The sequence below is a fragment of the Sceloporus occidentalis genome, unplaced genomic scaffold (genome assembly GCF_023333645.1).
Source record: "Sceloporus occidentalis isolate IW3139 unplaced genomic scaffold, rSceOcc1.0.p SCAF_31, whole genome shotgun sequence".
Taxonomy (NCBI): Eukaryota; Metazoa; Chordata; class Lepidosauria; order Squamata; family Phrynosomatidae; genus Sceloporus; species Sceloporus occidentalis.
Genome location: NW_028317011.1, coordinates 4,823,499 through 4,842,203, shown reverse-complemented (window position 1 = coordinate 4,842,203; position 18,705 = coordinate 4,823,499). Strand labels below are relative to the sequence as shown.

Sequence of the window (18,705 nt, the reverse complement as noted above, 5' to 3'; positions counted from 1 at the left end):
CTGCCGCGACGCCGCTTTACTGCTGAGCGCCGGATATGACGTCACATACCGGCGCTCAGCATGAACCGCCGGCACCGTGACAGAGGTAGAGGCCTCATGGAGGAGACTGAGGGGCAATTGCTCCCCTGTAGAGACACCACTGGTGGTAACCAGCAGCAATTTACCACTTTTACTTGTTGATAAAAACTTATCTGATCAGCTAGCTAGTCCAAATGGGGAAAAGCCAGATCCCTGCTATCATGCCAGGTTCAGTCTCTATGATTCCACTATATATTGTTTCTTTAGAATTATGATGTTATTAACCCCTTCTTATGTAGGCCTACCTTGTGTTATATTGTATAGTCACTTACATTGGCTAAATGATGTGCTTGTACATCTGTGTATATACAAGTAGGGCTGCAACTAACGATTATTTTCATAATCGATTAGTTGGCCGATTATTTTTTCGATTAATCGATTAATCGGATAAAAAAATGAATGTACATTTTTCATTTATTTAAAATAATTTAATAAACAAATGATGTTAAATACAAACGCAGAATAAAAAAAAAAACGGATAAAATGCATTTCTTGTCTTTATTTCCCAACCAGCTCCCCCAATTTATGCACAATTGAGCACAGGCTTGCCACGCTGCCTCCCACATATACCACTCCACGCTGCCTCCCACATATTCCACTCCACCCTGCCTCCCACATATACCACTCCACGCTGCCTCCCACATATACCACTCCACGCTGCCTCCCACATATTCCACTCCACCCTGCCTCCCACATATGCCACGCTGCCTCTCACATATTCCACTCCACTCTACCCCCACATATGCCACTGTGCCTGATATGCCTTATACCCCCTGATACACCACTCCATCCTCCCCAGACATGCCACACTGCCTCCCAGACATGCCACGCTGCCCTCCCCACATATGCCTTATATATATCGTATATGCCTTATACCCCCAGATATGTCACTCCATCCTCCCCAGATATGCCTTATACCCCCAGATATCTCATAGTCCCCTCATAGTCACAGACCCGTTCGCATCACACTGACACCATACTTTTATAAATAAGTACTGGGTTAATCTTCACTGCCCCCAGGATTTAGATTCCCCTTAGTCTGCCCCCCTTTACCTCTAACTGCACCTTAAGTTAACTTTATTAAATTAACCCTCAGTCCTCATCATTAAATTAACACTAAACACCCCATTAACCATAACTACCCCTAAATTAACTCTAAATACACCATCAAACACAACTACCCTAAATTAACCCTAAACACCCCATCAACCACAACCCCTAAATTAACCCTAAACACCCCATTAACCACAACTGCCTCAAATTAACCCCAAACACCCCATTAACCACAGCTGCTGCTATATTAACCCTAAACACCCCATTAACCATAACTGCCCCTAAATTAACCCTAAACACCCCATTAACCATAGCTGCCCCTAAACACCCCATTAACCATAGCTGCCCCTAAACACCCCATTAACCATAACTTCCCCTAAATTAACCCTAAACACCCCATTAACCATAACTGCCCCTAAATTAACCCCCACCTCCCCTAACTTTCAGCAGCCCAAATATTAATTTTATACTTACAGTTAGATGAGTGTCACAGCCATGTGGTTCTGGCCTTCTGGGAGAAGGAAGGGGGCGGGGCCAGTTGTCACAGTGATTACAGGGAGGGACTGGTAAGTAGGAGCTGCTGCTGTGAGTCACTGAAACGGTTTATATAATGAGGGGTATTTTTCATTTTATAATCGATAAAAATCGATTCAACTAATCGATAATGAAATTCGTTGGCAACGATTTTCATTATCGATTATTATCGATTTTATCGATTAGTTGTTGCAGCCCTATATACAAGCACGTCAGCTGGCTAAATTTACTAAGGGGGTCAGAGCTTTTTATTAATTTGGTTTGTAAACTATAATAATACAACTTAATTTATACCACAGCTATCTGATGGGATGCAGTTTTCCTTAACATTTTCTTCACCAAGGGAGTTTTGTGCCCAAAAACCAGAGCATTTTTATGCTATGCTCCCTTAACCATGGTTCTCCTTTTTAAGGAGAAATTGAGTTTTCTTTTGATACCATTTTTAGACAAGTCTGAGTCATCAGCCTATTTAAAATTATTTAAATTACATTAGATTTTTATTTTTTTTGATGTGCGTCTGAAAATGTTTCGCCCCTCCTCTTATGGGGAACACCTCTCTTGAGCCGAAAGCCTCCCGGGAGCTCTTGAGTAAATCTGCAGAACCTTCAGAGTGGCAAGAGCAGATCTGGGAGAAGTAAATAATTCAGACACACACAAGGTGTTCGTTCTCAGTCACTTCTCAATTTATTCATTGTTGCGAGCGGTTTAAATACTATTTCAGGGAGACTGCTACAAAACCATTCACAAAGAAAAATGTAACACTCAGCATATAGTGGGTACAACTAATCCACATCAAACATAGACTAAGGTAAAAAGTTCTTATTTACACAAGAGTAAATATCTTCCTAGCATACAGACAGGTAAACATATGTTATCTTGTTACTTAAGGATGAGAAAGAAATCATTAACAAGACTTGTCTATGTTGGCAAAAGTGTCTACAACAACATGTATATTTAATACAAAATGGTGTTCATTTAAATTTCATATTTACCGTGTCCTCTGTACTGTGAAATCTACAGGTAGCGATAGGATCGCGCATTACTTCCTTTCTTCATGATGTTCAATGCCATGATGGTTTTTGGGCTCTTCATCACAGCATGGAAGGTCATAAAGGTTAAGGGGTTAAACTAGGTTATCTATAAATATATTAACTTGTCTTGAAGAAATTAATGTGTAATCTAGTAGTAAAACTGCAAAAATTGGCTCAGGCCCCCGCGTGGACCAATTATTTTATAGTCAATTTATAGTCAATGTTGAGGTCTTTTTATTACAATTCTGCACACAAAGTGGGTTGGCGTAGGTGAACGTTAGTGTTTGCCATGTTCAAATAGAGCAGATCTAAAAGTTGCCTGTTTTGACACAAATTATTCAAGACCCAGGAAAAGTTAATGGGATTTATTAAGACATATTTTATTAATTATGTCAAACACCAAGGCGCATGTTAAAAAATACATACCATTCTTCTCTGTATTACTCAATGTACTAAAATTATTTCGCATTTTTTAAAGAATACATCAGGAATTGTACAAATTTATTGAAAGCTTTCACAATACATCTAAACGAAGAGTCATTCTTCTCATAGCCTGTGTACATTGGGTTGTGACACCATTCCATCTGTATGTACATGTCCTTCAACAATAAAGCTGAACACTGGTTTACCTGTAATGAACATGTATCTTTAGATACTTAAAACAGAGAAACAAAGCACACTTGCTATAGACACTAAAGATACGTATGATCTAAATTTGTTCAGCTCTCTTTGAAGTACGTAAACACTAGCTTTGAAGGTCACCCCAAAGAATTAACTTGCACAGTGTAACCGTTTTCTGCCAAACTAAGGTAAAAAACAAAACTACATTATCTAATATATAACAGTATTTGAAACTTGGAATATTTTTATTTTAAAACTGCTATTTATTTAAGCAAAATGTTTAGTAGCTAGTTTTATACACCTTTTACTGACCCATATAAACGGATTTGGAATCTGGCCGGATAAACCGTTCTGTCCTCAGAGAAATAAGGCACTGCTGTAACAGTATCTAACATATACTACTATTCAGCTATTTAAAATTGCATTAAAATGTATTAATACTTAAATATAAATATCCTATCTTCCTGCTTGGTCTCAATAAATTACCAGCAGATTAATAAAAATTAACAAATTAAATTAAAACTTTGCTTAGCCATTTAGATGACAAAAAGCCATTTAGATGACAAAAGGATGAGCGCAATGCAGTGCTGTGCATTTAAGATACATCTTGAAAATAAGACCAGCGGCAGAGTCCTGCTCTGAACTTTAAGGCTGTAAACATCTATTTAAATTGAAAACATGTAAACACTTTTTTCTTACAGGTAGGTATATTTTATCATAGTAAAAAAAATGCATAAAATTCTACAGGTTTAAAATAATGTATGGTTTCCAGATGGATTTTGCTAGCAACACACTTAGTCCTTGGCTGACTGATGTGAGGACATGGAGATCTCAGATTCTACAGCACAAATACTTATCATTTGTTCAACTGTGCGGAGTGTATGGACGGGCAAGGGATCAAATGACAGATCTGCGTGGAATGTCTCCATTCATTAGACCTCTACGAAAGGAGTCGTATTTGCCAGGTTCAGCAGTAGGGGATGTTGGTGCTACTTTATACACAACCATATAAAATGAGTCACTTACCTATATTGTATCTTTACAATATATCAGGAGATAGAAAATGTGCACACCAGAATCCTGGAGTTAGGAGACTAAAAATGTAAAAACTTAACTAAGCTCAATGTAATTCCTATGTATAATTACCGTTAGATGGTTAATGCTCTAATACTGAAAATCATACATGAAATAAATAAGGGGATAACAAAATGTTAAATGAGAGTAAAGCTAAACTATTTAATGGTATGCGCTTCCAGATTCTGAATATTCACATTTGTAATATTCTTATTCGGAATAAGTAATCTCAAAACCCTTTGTGGTTTACAAAGGGTCAATCAGCAAGATTCCCATTTCTTCAGGATTACCTTTGCATACCTGGCACCACCCCTGAGGATCCAGTTTCTGGTTTGCTGTACTGCCGCTGCTGATTACCATTAGCTTATTCTCTGTTTAAGCACCGATAGTCCTTTAACTAAGATATTTTTCTTATCTAAATAGAGCATTCTGATGTGATTGGCTTCCTCATTATCAGCGTGGAACACAGGCCATGACAAAATTATTAATAAAATGGTAACCGGATATTTACAGTGCTGATCAATTATGTTTCCTATCAACAGACTATCATAAAATGAGAAGGATGCAACATTAAAAAAAATTCAATGCAGACTGTACAGGCATGTTCATAGTCGATGACACTGTACCAGACTAATAAAAAGGGGGTCATCTAGTCCTTTTTAGTTTCCTTCTTATCCTTGGAAGGTGCAGTCCTGAAGCTGTTCCACACTTCAGTGTACAATAGAGTTCCCAAGAACACAAAAAGTGTGCCAATCCAGTGCCAGGTGGTAAAAGGGTTACTGAAGTAAAGTATTGAAAAAATGAGGCTAAGGAACTTGCGAAGTGTGACAACCAGGGTGACCGTGAGAGATGGACACTCAGTGGTAAGGGTAAACACAGCTCGGATGCAAACATATCTGAGCAACAAAGTTAAGGAGAACAGACAACACAGGTTACAGAAGCAAGTACCATGTATTCATATTGTACCTCAGCACAGTATACTACATGTGCCCATAACCAGGATTTCTACTGAATTCATTCAGTTTCCTGCATTGTAACATTTAACATCTAATGCAGACTTCAATACAGTACGCCAAAGTAGCAAAACCATCAATCATACATTTGATTGCTTTTCTGTGGTCCCTACGTGAGCAGCAAGAAACCCCAGAGATGGGTAAAGCTGTGTGGCAAGGATACTGAGTGATTACGTTCATTAGCACATAAAACCACATGATCGGCATCTGTACTCCCAGAACGGGGACCTGGAACAGCTCTGCAATCAATAAAGCAAGGATGGGTTAACCATATGGGAATCTTTAAATTCTCAGAAAAATAACAGCAGGACAAAATAATGGCCTTCTTGTAGTGTTCTGCATATGACATACGCAGACCCTTAATTCCATATCTTGTGGTATTTTGATATGTAACAGGAAATAATGGTGGAACCAGTCATGCTAAGTAAGTTTAGACCTTCATGCCTGGAAAAAAAGGAACACGCTTCAGAAAGAAATGAGAGGTCGCAAGTAACGGAACACGGAGGATTGTGTCTAACCCACAGCACAAGCAGCGTCCCGCCGACAGCCTGAACACCTACCGCTCTTGGTGAACATAACCGCGTGATTATAAATGTCAGGAGCTAGGAGCAGGAATCCAGGCAGAGGCAATGCGTGCTGTCAGAGAAAAGAACACGTGAGAGAGATGATTTAATTCTACCATAAAGCTCAGGAGTTATATCAAACAAGATTTTCAATTTTTTAGGATCACCGTCTAGAAATACACACATAAGAACATAAGTACATGCTAAATTATACACAATAAATTAGTATATGTATGGTGATTTTGCACTGTACACCAAACCAGTGTAGCGTCTTTCACTACACCATGAATATTCAAATGACATACTGTATTTCACTGAAAAGCCCAGAAATCTTCTCCTGCAAGAGGGGCTGCACACATGCTTCATAATATATGTTTAAATCAGGGAGATACTATTTTATCAACATTATGGATATGTAAATGAATGACATTTAATATACACTATATAACTGGGCAAAAAATACCCCTACATTATGTGTGCTGGTTTAAATGTACATACACCTAAGAAGCGCCGCACAGTGTATTGCAGTGCAGCATAATTTGCATTCATAAATGTTAAAGCAGTAAATAATACAATTATAGCCATGCACTAGAACTATTCTTGATGGACAGCCGAATGTTATAGAATAAACCTCCTCTAAATGTAGTCTTCTATGTAGCTCCGGTACACTTCCCGCTGTTAACCTTACGTTATAAAATAATGCCTCTTTGGAATGCTTCCCGTATTCCTTATACAGCGTTTCCTGAAAGATTCCCATCCTGGCGGAAACTAGAAGGGCGAAGGTCAGAGCTGCAATACCTGCAGGGGGGGAAAAGTCACATAAGCACTCACTAAATGGATTTAACTGAACAGAAACATAGAGGCATAGAAAGGGACTTTACATTCATGCTACTACAGTGACTGAAAGTGTGGATGTCCCATCATCTCAATTAAAAATGTAAAAAACGACTTGTTTTCAGATGGCGATTGACAGGATTCCTGGCCTGTATGTGACCTGTAAGGGATGGGTGTGTGCAGCCTTGCTCTACTCTCAATGGGACGAGTTGCCTTGAAAAGCAGCAGTACTCATTAAAAAAGGTGACCGTGGCAATGGCAGTATTCATTTTACCGTATATGGTTTCCTAACCACAACAATTACTTTTGCATTGCTCTTTAAATCAATAAAATGAACTTTCAATGAATCAACTTAACTGGTAGTAAGGTTTGGCTTTTCAAAGTCTCGAAAGACCATGGGCTCAAGGCTTGGACCCTAGCCTTCAATAATAATTGAATTAATTTTATCATCTTGAACGTCCAAGCATGCTGCGTTCTAGAAATACTTTTCTTAGTGTAAACGTTTGATGGAAAGAACGGGAAACACTTACCTAGAAGCCACCATAAGAAGGCAATAAACCCATCTTCCTCAGTGTCAGATGGATGGGATGCCTAGAGGAGTGGAAAAAATTTAATATACTTCATATAATGCACCGTCATTCTAGTGACAATATTACTTTCACTAGATACGCGTCACTAGGCTTCTGGTTAAAAATAAACCCCACAATTTTCATATCTGATCAAAATAAATGCATACAAAAATATCACAGAAAGCATTACCACTTGCTTCGCAGACATTAATGTGCAAATAAAGATCCCCATAGACACCAGGCCAATAGACAGGTACTTGGATGTACTGTATCTGGGGAGAAATAAAAGAAAACATACACTTCACGCATATGATATTTTTTTACGGCTAAAAATACAGATAATCAATGGCATCGCACTTCATGGCAATACTATCCAGGTATGTAAAGAATTATGATGGCCATTAAACATACTGAGATAACGAAATCTAGAAGGCTATTGGAGTGAACAAATAATAGGGGATTACAGGTGGGGATTCCGTTACAGATTGATAGAAGATGTGGGAAGGCACTTGCTTAATAACAACTAGATAAACATGCAGAAAATAATGGGTTAAATGGAACAGGGTTGACAGCTGTGGAAACAAGGGGTGTACGTTTGAAGTGCAGACAATTATTTGATTAAATATCCTTCCCACGGTACAAGTTAGCTGCCTGAGATGGCCTTACTTTCTTAGTGCATTTTACATACAAATTCATGACAAATCCTTCATTTTGATTACTTGGTGAGGAAGCTGCATATAACACCAGTTACTGTACACTGTCACTATGGGCTTTTCTGCTAGTGAATTAAGCCATTACAGTAGCAACCCTGCATTGATTGATTGAGTGGTACATAATATTGTACAGATTAGGTCTCTTACCTATTTTTAAGAATAATGATGCCGAGTATCATATTTGCTATCAAAGATCCCTGGAATACAAGAAAACCTGTTAGTTGAGTGAGTTCCATCATCTGTTACATTCCAAAAATGAAATCGAGTGAGATGGAAGGTGTCTAATTAAGTGGCAAACCTCCTAAGTGTCTTGTTATTATGCTAACATAATAATAGTCATCTAAATGCTCAGACTTTCTGGTATAATAATGTCAAAAGCCAAATATACGATGTATCACAGATATACAAAATCAAAGTGCCGTCACACATGGAACGAGGACAGGAGAGCAGGGTCATTCTAGAACGTTGGGCTCTCCCATTGCTCCTTATGCTTGCAAGATTTGTGATCACCAATGCTGGGCTATGGAAGCCCTCTTGCTGATCACAGTGAGACCAGCACAGACAGATCAGGAGGAGAGGGAGAAAAAAAAATACAAATATGAGTTATTGGGAGACCCCAAGGGGATCTCGAGTCTAGAGCCTTAAGAAAAAAAGGGAAAGTAAGTGCCTCAGCGCTACTACTATAAGTAAAAAAAATGATATTAAAAATAATCACTACCCCCCAAACTCCTTAAGCCAGTAGTATTCAAAATATGTAATATAGGATAATATGTAAAGGATGGGTGATGGGTGTTGCCCTCTTGAACCTAAAACAAATACGTTTATGGGATATTACTACAAGCTGCAGATGTCGCTGAACATAAATTGTGTCATGTGACCCCCTACAGTACAGGAGAAATGTTACGCAAACTTGCAAATTTTTTTATTTTGTTTCTATTTCAGTATAGTTTTTAGTATCTGTTATGACTAATAATTATGTTGTATATATTGATATGATATATCGGTATATATTTATTTAAATAATAAAAAAAAAATGATGTGTAATTTGTTCCTCTTATACGAAAAAAGGAAAATCATGGTTTAACAAAAATGAAAAAAACATTCTGGTCCTTAGGATATGAAAACCTCCAAACCTGCTACGGAGAGGGTGGCGAGTGCATGCGGGTATATAATGTTCCAAACACAATGGGTAGTTATAGCAAATCTTAGACATCTCCAAAACTGCCGATCAACATTTTGATTTTGTTATGCTCTAATAATGTCATGTTATAAATACATATCACCCTATGATAATTGTTTTCAGTAAAAGGAAGAGTTCCAGAAGGTGTTTTAACACTTACCGATCTAAATATCATGTGTAGCGGCATGGAGATATTGAGGTTGAGCGCATAGTTATTCACCACGCTGACTGTGAAATACATGGCTACCATGATTATGTAATACCTACAACAAAAAATAGCAAATAGGCTTGTAATCTGTAAAGTTTGGGGAAACATATAAACAGGTCAAGGGCTCCACACTACCAAATCTAGTTGGTATAACTAAATCAAATGAATGGATACATGCATGTTGAATTAGATGAATAAGCTAGACGGGCAACTGGAGCAGGATGCTTTACACTATTTACGGGGCAGTAGGTGAAACGTATCTGTATATACACACGCGCACAAATGGTAAATAGTATGCTGGCATGTATACAGAACTAAAGTAAACTATGGGCAGTTTTTTTCCACAAGCACATCCTATGACATTAGGCATCAGCCTTAACCCCCCCCATGGTTTATGGCACTGTAAAACTACTTTATGAGAAGGTATTTAATGCTATGATATAATAAAATCACTTTCCAAGAAGTTCAACTTCCCAGTTAGAAGTCCAGTAACTGAAAACTCGTAGTCTGGAGCTGAGCACACTTAGTATCTTGGTATCTATTACATCAAGTTGCTATAATAACGTGGCACCCACTCGGATACTGTAAGCAACTTAGCACCACTCAATAGGTTTGTTAAGTAAGCAGGATCAAGAATATGAGCCCAAAGAAAACTTTCCCAAGAGTTACTAATTCATTTTGCAATAGCTCTACTGTGGGATGAGTAGCAGACTTTAGTCCAGTTAACAGTTTGTTACCTATAAAGTTCATAGTTATTTTTTAATAACCATGGTTATTATTTACTTCTTCCACTCCATAGATATTACATAGTTACGATCAGCATGGTTAAATGACTTTTGCCTTTAACTGTGCTGCTAAAAAACCCATAATATTACAAAAAGTTAGGTTCAATAAGATATTGCGGCAGCGAGTAATATCCTACCTTATTGGAACGGCTGGTTTCCTCCTACCGAAATCTGCCTGGAAGATAAAGCCTTCTATGGCTATGAATAGAAACTGTGCAAACGTAACGATGTTTCCACATCCTGGAAATTTCCTGGAAAGAAAGAGGATTACTTGTGAATAATGTCTTAAATAAACATTCTCATGTCCCTATACAGCCCTACCAACGAGGAATGCGTAATAGAGTCCATTAGTAGGGAGTAATTTGCTGCTTTTCGTGCATGCTTTGGCCAAGACATGGCAGGAAAGTTGTCCCCACTGAAATAAAAAGGGAGAGCGCTTTCTGCGTACGTGCACATATTAAAGGACCACGCAGCTTTTATATGCATATGAAGCCTGGGGAGTCCCTTTAAATACATGCAGAACCCCCCCATGCATTTGCAAGGAAGATCCCACACAAATCTAAAGAGACGACACAGTTATATTATGCATATGATGGTCGAAATAAAACAAAAATGTCAGACCTGCTAAGGTGTATTTGCTTAACATGAAAGGGAATACAGTTGATGTTTTGCATAAGTCAGGCATTATATTATTAATGTTAAAAGGAACAAATATGTATATTTAATCGTCACATGTTCTAATGTTTATTTTCCACATGTTTATTTTGTGGTAATATGAGCAACCACAGAGTATCTCACGAAGAGGTCTATATGTACAATGCTTGGCGGATTAGACAAAGTAACAATGTGGTGGCTCTTCCATGGCATTCAATGCACCGGTTAATGCTTCACTTGTGTTTCTCTCAAACGCTGCATGTTTTGCGTGACATTGGCAGTGCCCCTGGGAGTACTGTACACACGTGTTGTACGCATGCTCACAGGCACTGGTGATATGCAATCGTGTATTTTCGCCTATAGCCCTGAGGTTCAAGGTTGAACATGTAGCATCCACCCTGCACAGCGGCTGCTAAACAGGTTAATGCGCTATTAGCAAAGAGGGAAGATCGGCAGTCACAGTAAACGCTTCACATCAGATCACTGAACACACCTTCCTGATGCAGAAGCAGAATACAGGCTAACATGTACTTACAGGATGAGTAATATGTAGCAATCACCATTTCACACCATGGTTTATATCCTTCAGTTCCAAAAATTCTAAGTTTGTCTCAAAGGGCATACAATAAGTGATCCTATCGCTTCCAAAACGATGGACGTGAAAGTCTCAGAACGCATACTGCTCATGTGCGTACCCAGGAACTCAAGGGTTTGAGCCCAAATCTCGGGTTTTTGCTGCAATCCCACAGTGAAGCGGCAGACTCTTGGGTTGTCTCCTTCCTGCTCTACCGTAATCATATGTAAGACTCTCAGTTGGTGCTTTTGCTCCCTATACGTTATGGTTGATTTCCCTGGTTGAATATAGGTGAAATAGTTAAGAGCATCTTTAAATACTTAGCGAATCTGCATGACGGGCCATTAAAGGGTTAATATGTAACCGTCATTTACAAAGTTCCCAGGTATGTTGATTCGCAGGGATCACCGGATAGCAGTAACCACCAAGAAAAATGTTTAGTTGGACGCGACCCAAAACATGCCAGGCTTGCGTATAAAGCACAGAACTTATTTTGTGACCCTAAATTTAGTAAACCGGGCTATTTCTTCTATTGCAGAATGACATGTCCTCCGATGCAGTGTGTAAGTTACTCTGAAGGTGTAGAGGAGACAGAGGAATGTGTGTAAGTGGAACTCAATCACTAGATACTACTGCAAAGTATCTCATAATAACAGCCTAACACGGCACGCAGGTATCGCCAATACATAGCATTCAGTTAAGAGTGGGAATGAATGGAGACTGCTTGTTTACTCTCACCTGGCTAAAAGTTCCAGAAACACCACGTTACTGCAGCAGCCCGCGAACACCAGGCCCACGGCCACGGCAGGGTGCATGCTGACGCGTCCGGTAATCCACCTCCAAGCGCAGAAGCCAACGAGGCTCAATACGCAATTAGATTCAAAGAGCCAGTGTCTGGAACAAACCGGCGACCGCTACCTTTAGGTGACACGTCCGCTCCAGGCGCAAAGGCTCGTGGGAAACGTAGTTTATTAGCCGATACGCAGCAGCAGATAGCAGAAAAAGTAACAACAACTCCCAGAAACCCCTGTGGAAACTGGAAGTAACGGAAGTACCCAATCCACGAGCGGTTACCGCACCCGCCATGTTTACTAATGGCAAGTTTACCGCAACTGGATATTTAGAGTGTGATGTCTCGTAACTCTTCGCGTACGTGTCCAGGGCTGGAGACAGGGGTGTGTGTTGCTAAAAACAGTAACTACCCCCAGTTAATTAAACTAAACCAGGAGTATGAATAAGCCTTTTCTTTTGGAGTCACCACATACCTGGGAACACCCGAGGTTATATCCCGACTCTCAGGTTATTTGCTCCAATGTCCGGGTGACTCATTCCTACTCTACACAGATGTGAGGATACTTAGCATACCTGGAAACCTTCTGGCCCGGGTTACCCAGAGCCCCCCTTGTGGGGTAGGAGTAGAGATGGGAAGGTCTGGGGGGAATATTTTTTTTTGTTTTTGTTTTTTTCCAAAGCCATTTTTTTTACCAAAAAAAATTGAAACAAAATGCAGTGTGGAATATCTTCTTTTACAATGATAAATAATATGTTTATGACATGGCATTCAAACTATATTACATGAAGACCTTTATGAAAGATGCACAAATAATACGTTACTTCACTTTTGCATTAGCAATCGGTGCTAAGGTGCAAATCTGTCCGTCCAATCCATGGAGGATGATGAAAGGGGATCTTTTGGGGTTTTTTTGTGTTGATGGTTTCTTAATTTATTTTGCTACATTTGAGGGAAAGAGGGGGTTGTCTGTTCTTGCGTATACTTGAAATGTTCTTAACATATACAGACCTTGTTGTTCCAGAAATAAAGTTTTAAAAAGCAAATTTCATTTATTATTTACTGATTTCAATCATGATACTTTTATATACACTGCATTTCATGTGTAACCCAGTGTAACAAAATCATTTTACATTTCTAAAGCTACTCCATTCGGACAGGGTTCACGGCACAGAGTCCTCACAACTGGTTTGGGAAATCCCTCTAACCGGCCTAATGTCACTTAAGGCCTCTTCTTCTGTGCTCCCTCGCATTATACAGTGTGGTAGCTACAGGGGTCCCAGCTCCCCGGGACGACCCCTGCAACCACTTTTTCCTGTCTCTCCATACTGCTTCAGAATTGTTCAGAAAGGACCCTTCCGACTTGGACCGCTTCTTATACATATATTAAAGGGGAATGACAAGACTATAATTGACAGACTAAGACAAACCGAAGACAGAGACCTGCTTGCAAGCAGGTCTATATACATTCTAAATTTATTGAAAAATATATAATCAAATAATGTTCATAAAGCGCTCTATATACTGTATGTGCATAGGAATCAATGTTCTAGAAGGCTGCTTACAGTGATTATTAATAACCAATTTATAATGATAATTTTTAAATACAAATATATTTTCAAGTCCAGGTTGGATGAAACACGTTTATACTTGATGCTGACACAAGATACATTGTCTCCAAAGATATGAAGCTATTATGTTTCTTTAACTAAGATGTTAATAAATAAATTATTTGAACGTTTGGGTCTAGCTTCGGAGTGATTTATTTAGATTAGGATTGATCTTGGCAACCAATTTCAGCTGTGCTGTAAAGATGAGAACCATAAGAGTTGTGGTCCACATGAGCTCTTCTGTGCATTTTAAAAAATATTTATATTTCATAAAATAAATGTGTCTTTATTTGGATTTTCCTGGAGGACTTTGACTGGGGGAGGGGGGGTCAGGGGAAGGGGGTCGATGTTCACAGCGTCAGACCCCTGCATGGGATGTCATATATCAGTGTTATGCAGATTGTAGAGGTACAGCTCTTTTCACTAAAAACACTAAACCCTATAGAGACCCCCACGCCACATGTGTGTGGTAATAAGCACATGGTAATAGGCGTGGTAATAAGCTCATATTGTTGTCGATAAAACTTTTCATTCCCTACAGATGTGCGGATCAATGCATTAAGGCTGTTAATGTTTGCCGTGCATATAAGTATACTTTTATTTATCTATGTACATCTCTTTATTGACAGCTTTTCCCATTTATGCATAATCATTGCTCTTCTTGCTTGCTTATGTCTAGAGAACATGCAAGATCTATACAGTAAATGTTCCTTTCAGCATCTTCTTCTATATCATTACCTCCTTTCTTTATCAATATTTACCCACTTCACATCTAGACTCAGGATTTATTATTACAGTATGATAGCCTGGTATTGCCTACTACTTGAGATATTTCTTACTGTAACAACAATTTCATACCAATTTAATGAATTCAAATATTTGGTATCACAGGACCCCAAGATGAGGCTGTTACAAAACTTTAAATAAACCTGTCGATTTACTTTGTGTTGCGCATCATGTTTATTAGGCACTAATGATTCCTGATCACCAGGCGTTGCCTTGGCACTGCCGAAACAATCAGCACCTCTTATATCCCCCATGGAGGTGGTCATGAAGCAATTCTAGCTGCTAATCTCTGAGGCTTCAGAAAGCTGAATACCGATCTGGCACATCGCAGAACGATGACCAAAGGGGCATGGAACGATCAAACACAATTGCTGCAGCATATAAGAATACATATGATAACTAATCTGATGAATGATTATAAAAATATAATGTGAGCAAAATGATAATACCGCATTTGCTCGATTACTCGATTCCCCAAACTTTGAATATTAATTTAGGGAAAAGCCTGAATATTAGACTACCTTATAGGAAAAAAGTTTTACTAGTAAATATTAATTCACTTGTAAACTATTTTTTCATATTTCATAAAAATTATGATTGAGAAAAACACATTTCTTGTTTTTATTTCCTTCTATTTGTCAACCTGCACCCCAGTTATGCACATCTGCCCCCCAGATATGCCTTATACCCCCCCATTTGCCACTCTGCCCCAGATATGCCTTATACCCCCCCTATATGCTGCTCTGTCCCTCTGATATGGCACTCTGTCCCCCTGATATGTCACTCTGCCCCCCAGAGTTACCAATGCATCCCCAGACTTGTCCCCTGTGCTTCAGACTCCCTGGTGTCTAGAAGGGGCAGCCGGTGAACGTCTGCACAATGTGCATAGACAACCTCTGCTGCTACCCGGCACTTCCAGAGGTGCTTCTATGACTGAGCTCCGTAAGGTCATGTCACGCCGGTGTTCCGTCATAGAAGTGTCCGGCAGCAGCAGAGGTTGTCACGTTCACCGGCTGCCAGAGAGGAGCCTTATAGTCAGACCTCTATTTGAGGTTGGATTATAAAACGACCTTGAATATAAGACGAGGAGTATTTTTCAGAGCATTTGTCTTATATTCGAACAAATGCACAGTAACAAACCCTTCTTTGCTAGGGTTCTCTTAAACCTGGAGGGTTTTCACATTTCTCTCACAAACTCTTTTTTGATTTGGTGTATCCACAAAGACAGACAGGATTTTTTTATGTGTATAGTCCAATAAATATTTTGTGAAAAGCCCTGACCCATCACTTTAGTTATATTGTACATACTCTGCACGGTCCTTCCAGCAGGTGTCAGAATTGACATCCGCAAGAAGAAAATGCCTGATCAGGCATTCTAACAGTAACGGTGTACCAGCTTGTTAAACGGACTTACCTCCTGTGCAACGGCACTTCGCATGGCTCAGTAAATCTCTTGTGGGCGTCCGCTGGATTTTTTTCCAGGGAAGGGGCAACATATCCTCCCTTCCTGTCCCCTCTTTCACCCCAATATCTCCTTACCTCCTCCTAATTACCTACATTTATTTGTTCAGGGAAATACAGTAGCCAACATACCAGCATGTACCTGCGCAACATGTGAGTTTTAATTTACAATAGCTGGGCTAGTAAAAGTTAGCCACAAGTACCCCAGTCTACAATTCCTATGGTGTTCAGACGGTAATGGCTGACTGTATATCAAGGGAGCTGCAGTCAACAACAAAAGAGTTATTGTGCAGTATGGGCCATCACAACCCCAGTTTATCTAGCAATATGGCCAGCTGAATTAGACTGTAGATGCAACCAACAAATTATAGTTAGTATATTAGTGTAGCACTCTTCCTTGCAGTCAACAAAGGGTAATGTAGTGTAATGTTGTGTAGCTTTCTGGGAGTAAAAGGGTTTGAGATTGGTGTGTCCTTGATCAGTAGATATACTGTATACATGTCCAGGTTATTAGAAGAAACATTCTTCCAGGAAAAATTAAGCTCTTCAGGATCCATTCCAAAAGTATGACAAGTATTCTGAAAGCTCAATTGTTGAGCTGGCAAGTTAGGACATGTGCCAATTAAGAACCATATCTCCCAAAATCGTTCGTGTTTTTTTTATTATTAACAAACATATTCCACATTTTAGGATTGCTTTACTGATGTCATACTTCTCTAAGTGGAATTACAAATGCAGTAATTCTGCTTATCAGATCTTGTGCTGTTTTATTGTGCTGCTTTATAGCATTTTCCATTCATCTACTACCTTTATGATCAAGTTTTGAAGAGTTTGCAAACTGGATACCTTGGACCATAAAACACATTTTAAACTGAACTATGCATGACGGCATGGGGTGTTCCAATGCATTAGTGGAAGAGCTATCTGGCATCTTGTCACACAATGCATTAATGATACATAGTCAAAGATATAGTGCTGCGGGGTCGGAGATTGGACCTGTCATGTTGCAGATCTGATGAGAAAAGACTGCAAATGTCCAAAATTTGGTAATATCACATAGAATGTAAAATTAAGAGAATTAAGTGAAACGGCATGCTGTATGATTTAACAAACGAAAAAAAGGGATCTTATTATCTTTCCATATTTATTGCCTTATTAGTCTTGTATTCTCTTCTCTACTGTTAATGATCATGGATGCATTTTCACCATTTGCCTAGAGCACCATTTTCTAAACAGTGCTATATATTAAAGATGGTTATAAAAATTAGCCACACATACACAGCCTATTTCAAGCAAGCCCATCCATACGATTTCTATTTACCATTACTTTTTCCATATGGATTTGAATGGAGCCCTTGAGGTACTGGTGCTGAAGGATTGTTCTGATGTACATTCATCCATGCAAATGGCCTTGAGTTGTTATTTGGACCATGGTTTCATCTGGACTCTTTGGATGGTTTTCAGAACCAATGCTCTATGAACTTTATGAACAGAACTGCAAGATCTCCAGCCTCTTCTCACTCTCTTCCTCAATGAGACTGATCATCCTTGATGTGTCCGATAACAAGATACTTTCCCTCACAGAAATGCGGCATGTCCTGCATGGACTCCAGTACCTAACTCAGCTGATGTGTCTTAGGTTGATTGTTGTAAATGTATAGATGCAGTCAGACTGTGGTTCACATTTCCATTTATGATAACATGTACCAAAAAGCATCCCTATTTAGCTTGTTTATTTTTCCAGGCATAATTAAGCAAATATGTTGCAGACATCTGGCCCCACATGTGTTTTATATGATCATGGTGATATTTTAATTCCTTAATGATGTTACTGTATATGCGCGTTATTATGAGCCAAGTTGTTAACATGGTATGCAAAGTCAAGGTCATAGGGTGTGGTAAGAGGCATATCTGCGGAACAGGCTTTACAATATTTTATGCAACTTTGTGGCCTATTCACAGCTATTTATGTATGAATAAGTCATTTAGAAGAAGAGGAATTTATTAAAATATTTACGTTGTAAGCACATTTTCTTATGTTTATGTATACGTTATTGAGCCTTTTAGGACCATAGAGTTCGTAGCATAAAGGGGACATCTGGAGAGGAAGGAGATTCAGAGGTATTTGTACCCTAAAGAGGGACTGTGAGTGCTCTTGATAGAAACATAGAATTTGACAGATTAGAACCATTCGACCCATTTAGTCTGCCCATTTTTCCTGATGGAAGACTCAGGTCTTAATCAGTGCTTGCTCTTGTCTTAGATTCAGAATAGCTCTATGCCAATCCCCTGAATGTTTCATTTCCTTGACTGCTTAGGCCTAGAGTCCAACCCCTTTTATCCATCCACCTTAAATAACGTATGGGGCCATTGTTGTGGGTAAGGGCATTGGCCACAGCTTTATTAAATCTCCATGTCAAATTAGCCATATAACCTTTACCTGTTAACAACCTGCCAGCACCTAGGCATTAAACCTAGCAGGCGTAACCAAAACATTAAACTAAGAGTTCAGCCGCCCGCTGGACCCGCCACCCAAAGCCAATTCAGGCGCAGCCTCCAACGTACCATTCCAAA

At 39.2% G+C, this 18,705-nt stretch overlaps 1 protein-coding gene across 1 annotated transcript; it reads right to left on the bottom strand.

Annotated features, from left to right (window-relative positions):
* Positions 1–5,040: 5,040 nt before the first annotated feature.
* Positions 5,041–12,299, bottom strand: LOC149298760 (nucleotide sugar transporter SLC35B4-like). Its single transcript, XM_089487212.1, has 10 exons — positions 12,223–12,299; positions 10,394–10,507; positions 9,424–9,526; positions 8,231–8,280; positions 7,561–7,642; positions 7,332–7,392; positions 6,656–6,765; positions 5,965–6,040; positions 5,568–5,643; positions 5,041–5,287 (listed from the first exon to the last, which is right to left on the bottom strand). Exons 1-10 carry the CDS (start codon positions 12,297–12,299, stop codon positions 5,041–5,043), a joined length of 996 nt encoding a protein of 331 aa, XP_089343338.1.
* Between the last annotated feature and the right edge of the window lie 6,406 nt (positions 12,300–18,705).

Coding starts and splice junctions, on each gene's coding strand:
- LOC149298760 (XM_089487212.1), bottom strand. CDS start 12,299: ATGCACCCTGCCGTGGCCGTGGGCCTGGTGTTCGCGGGCTGCTGCAGT. Junction 10,508..12,222: donor TTTCTGGAACTTTTAGCCAG/GTGAGAGTAAAC, acceptor CTTTCTTTCCAG/GAAATTTCCAGGATGTGGAA. Junction 7,393..7,560: donor TAATGTCTGCGAAGCAAGTG/GTAATGCTTTCT, acceptor CCACTCCTCTAG/GCATCCCATCCATCTGACAC.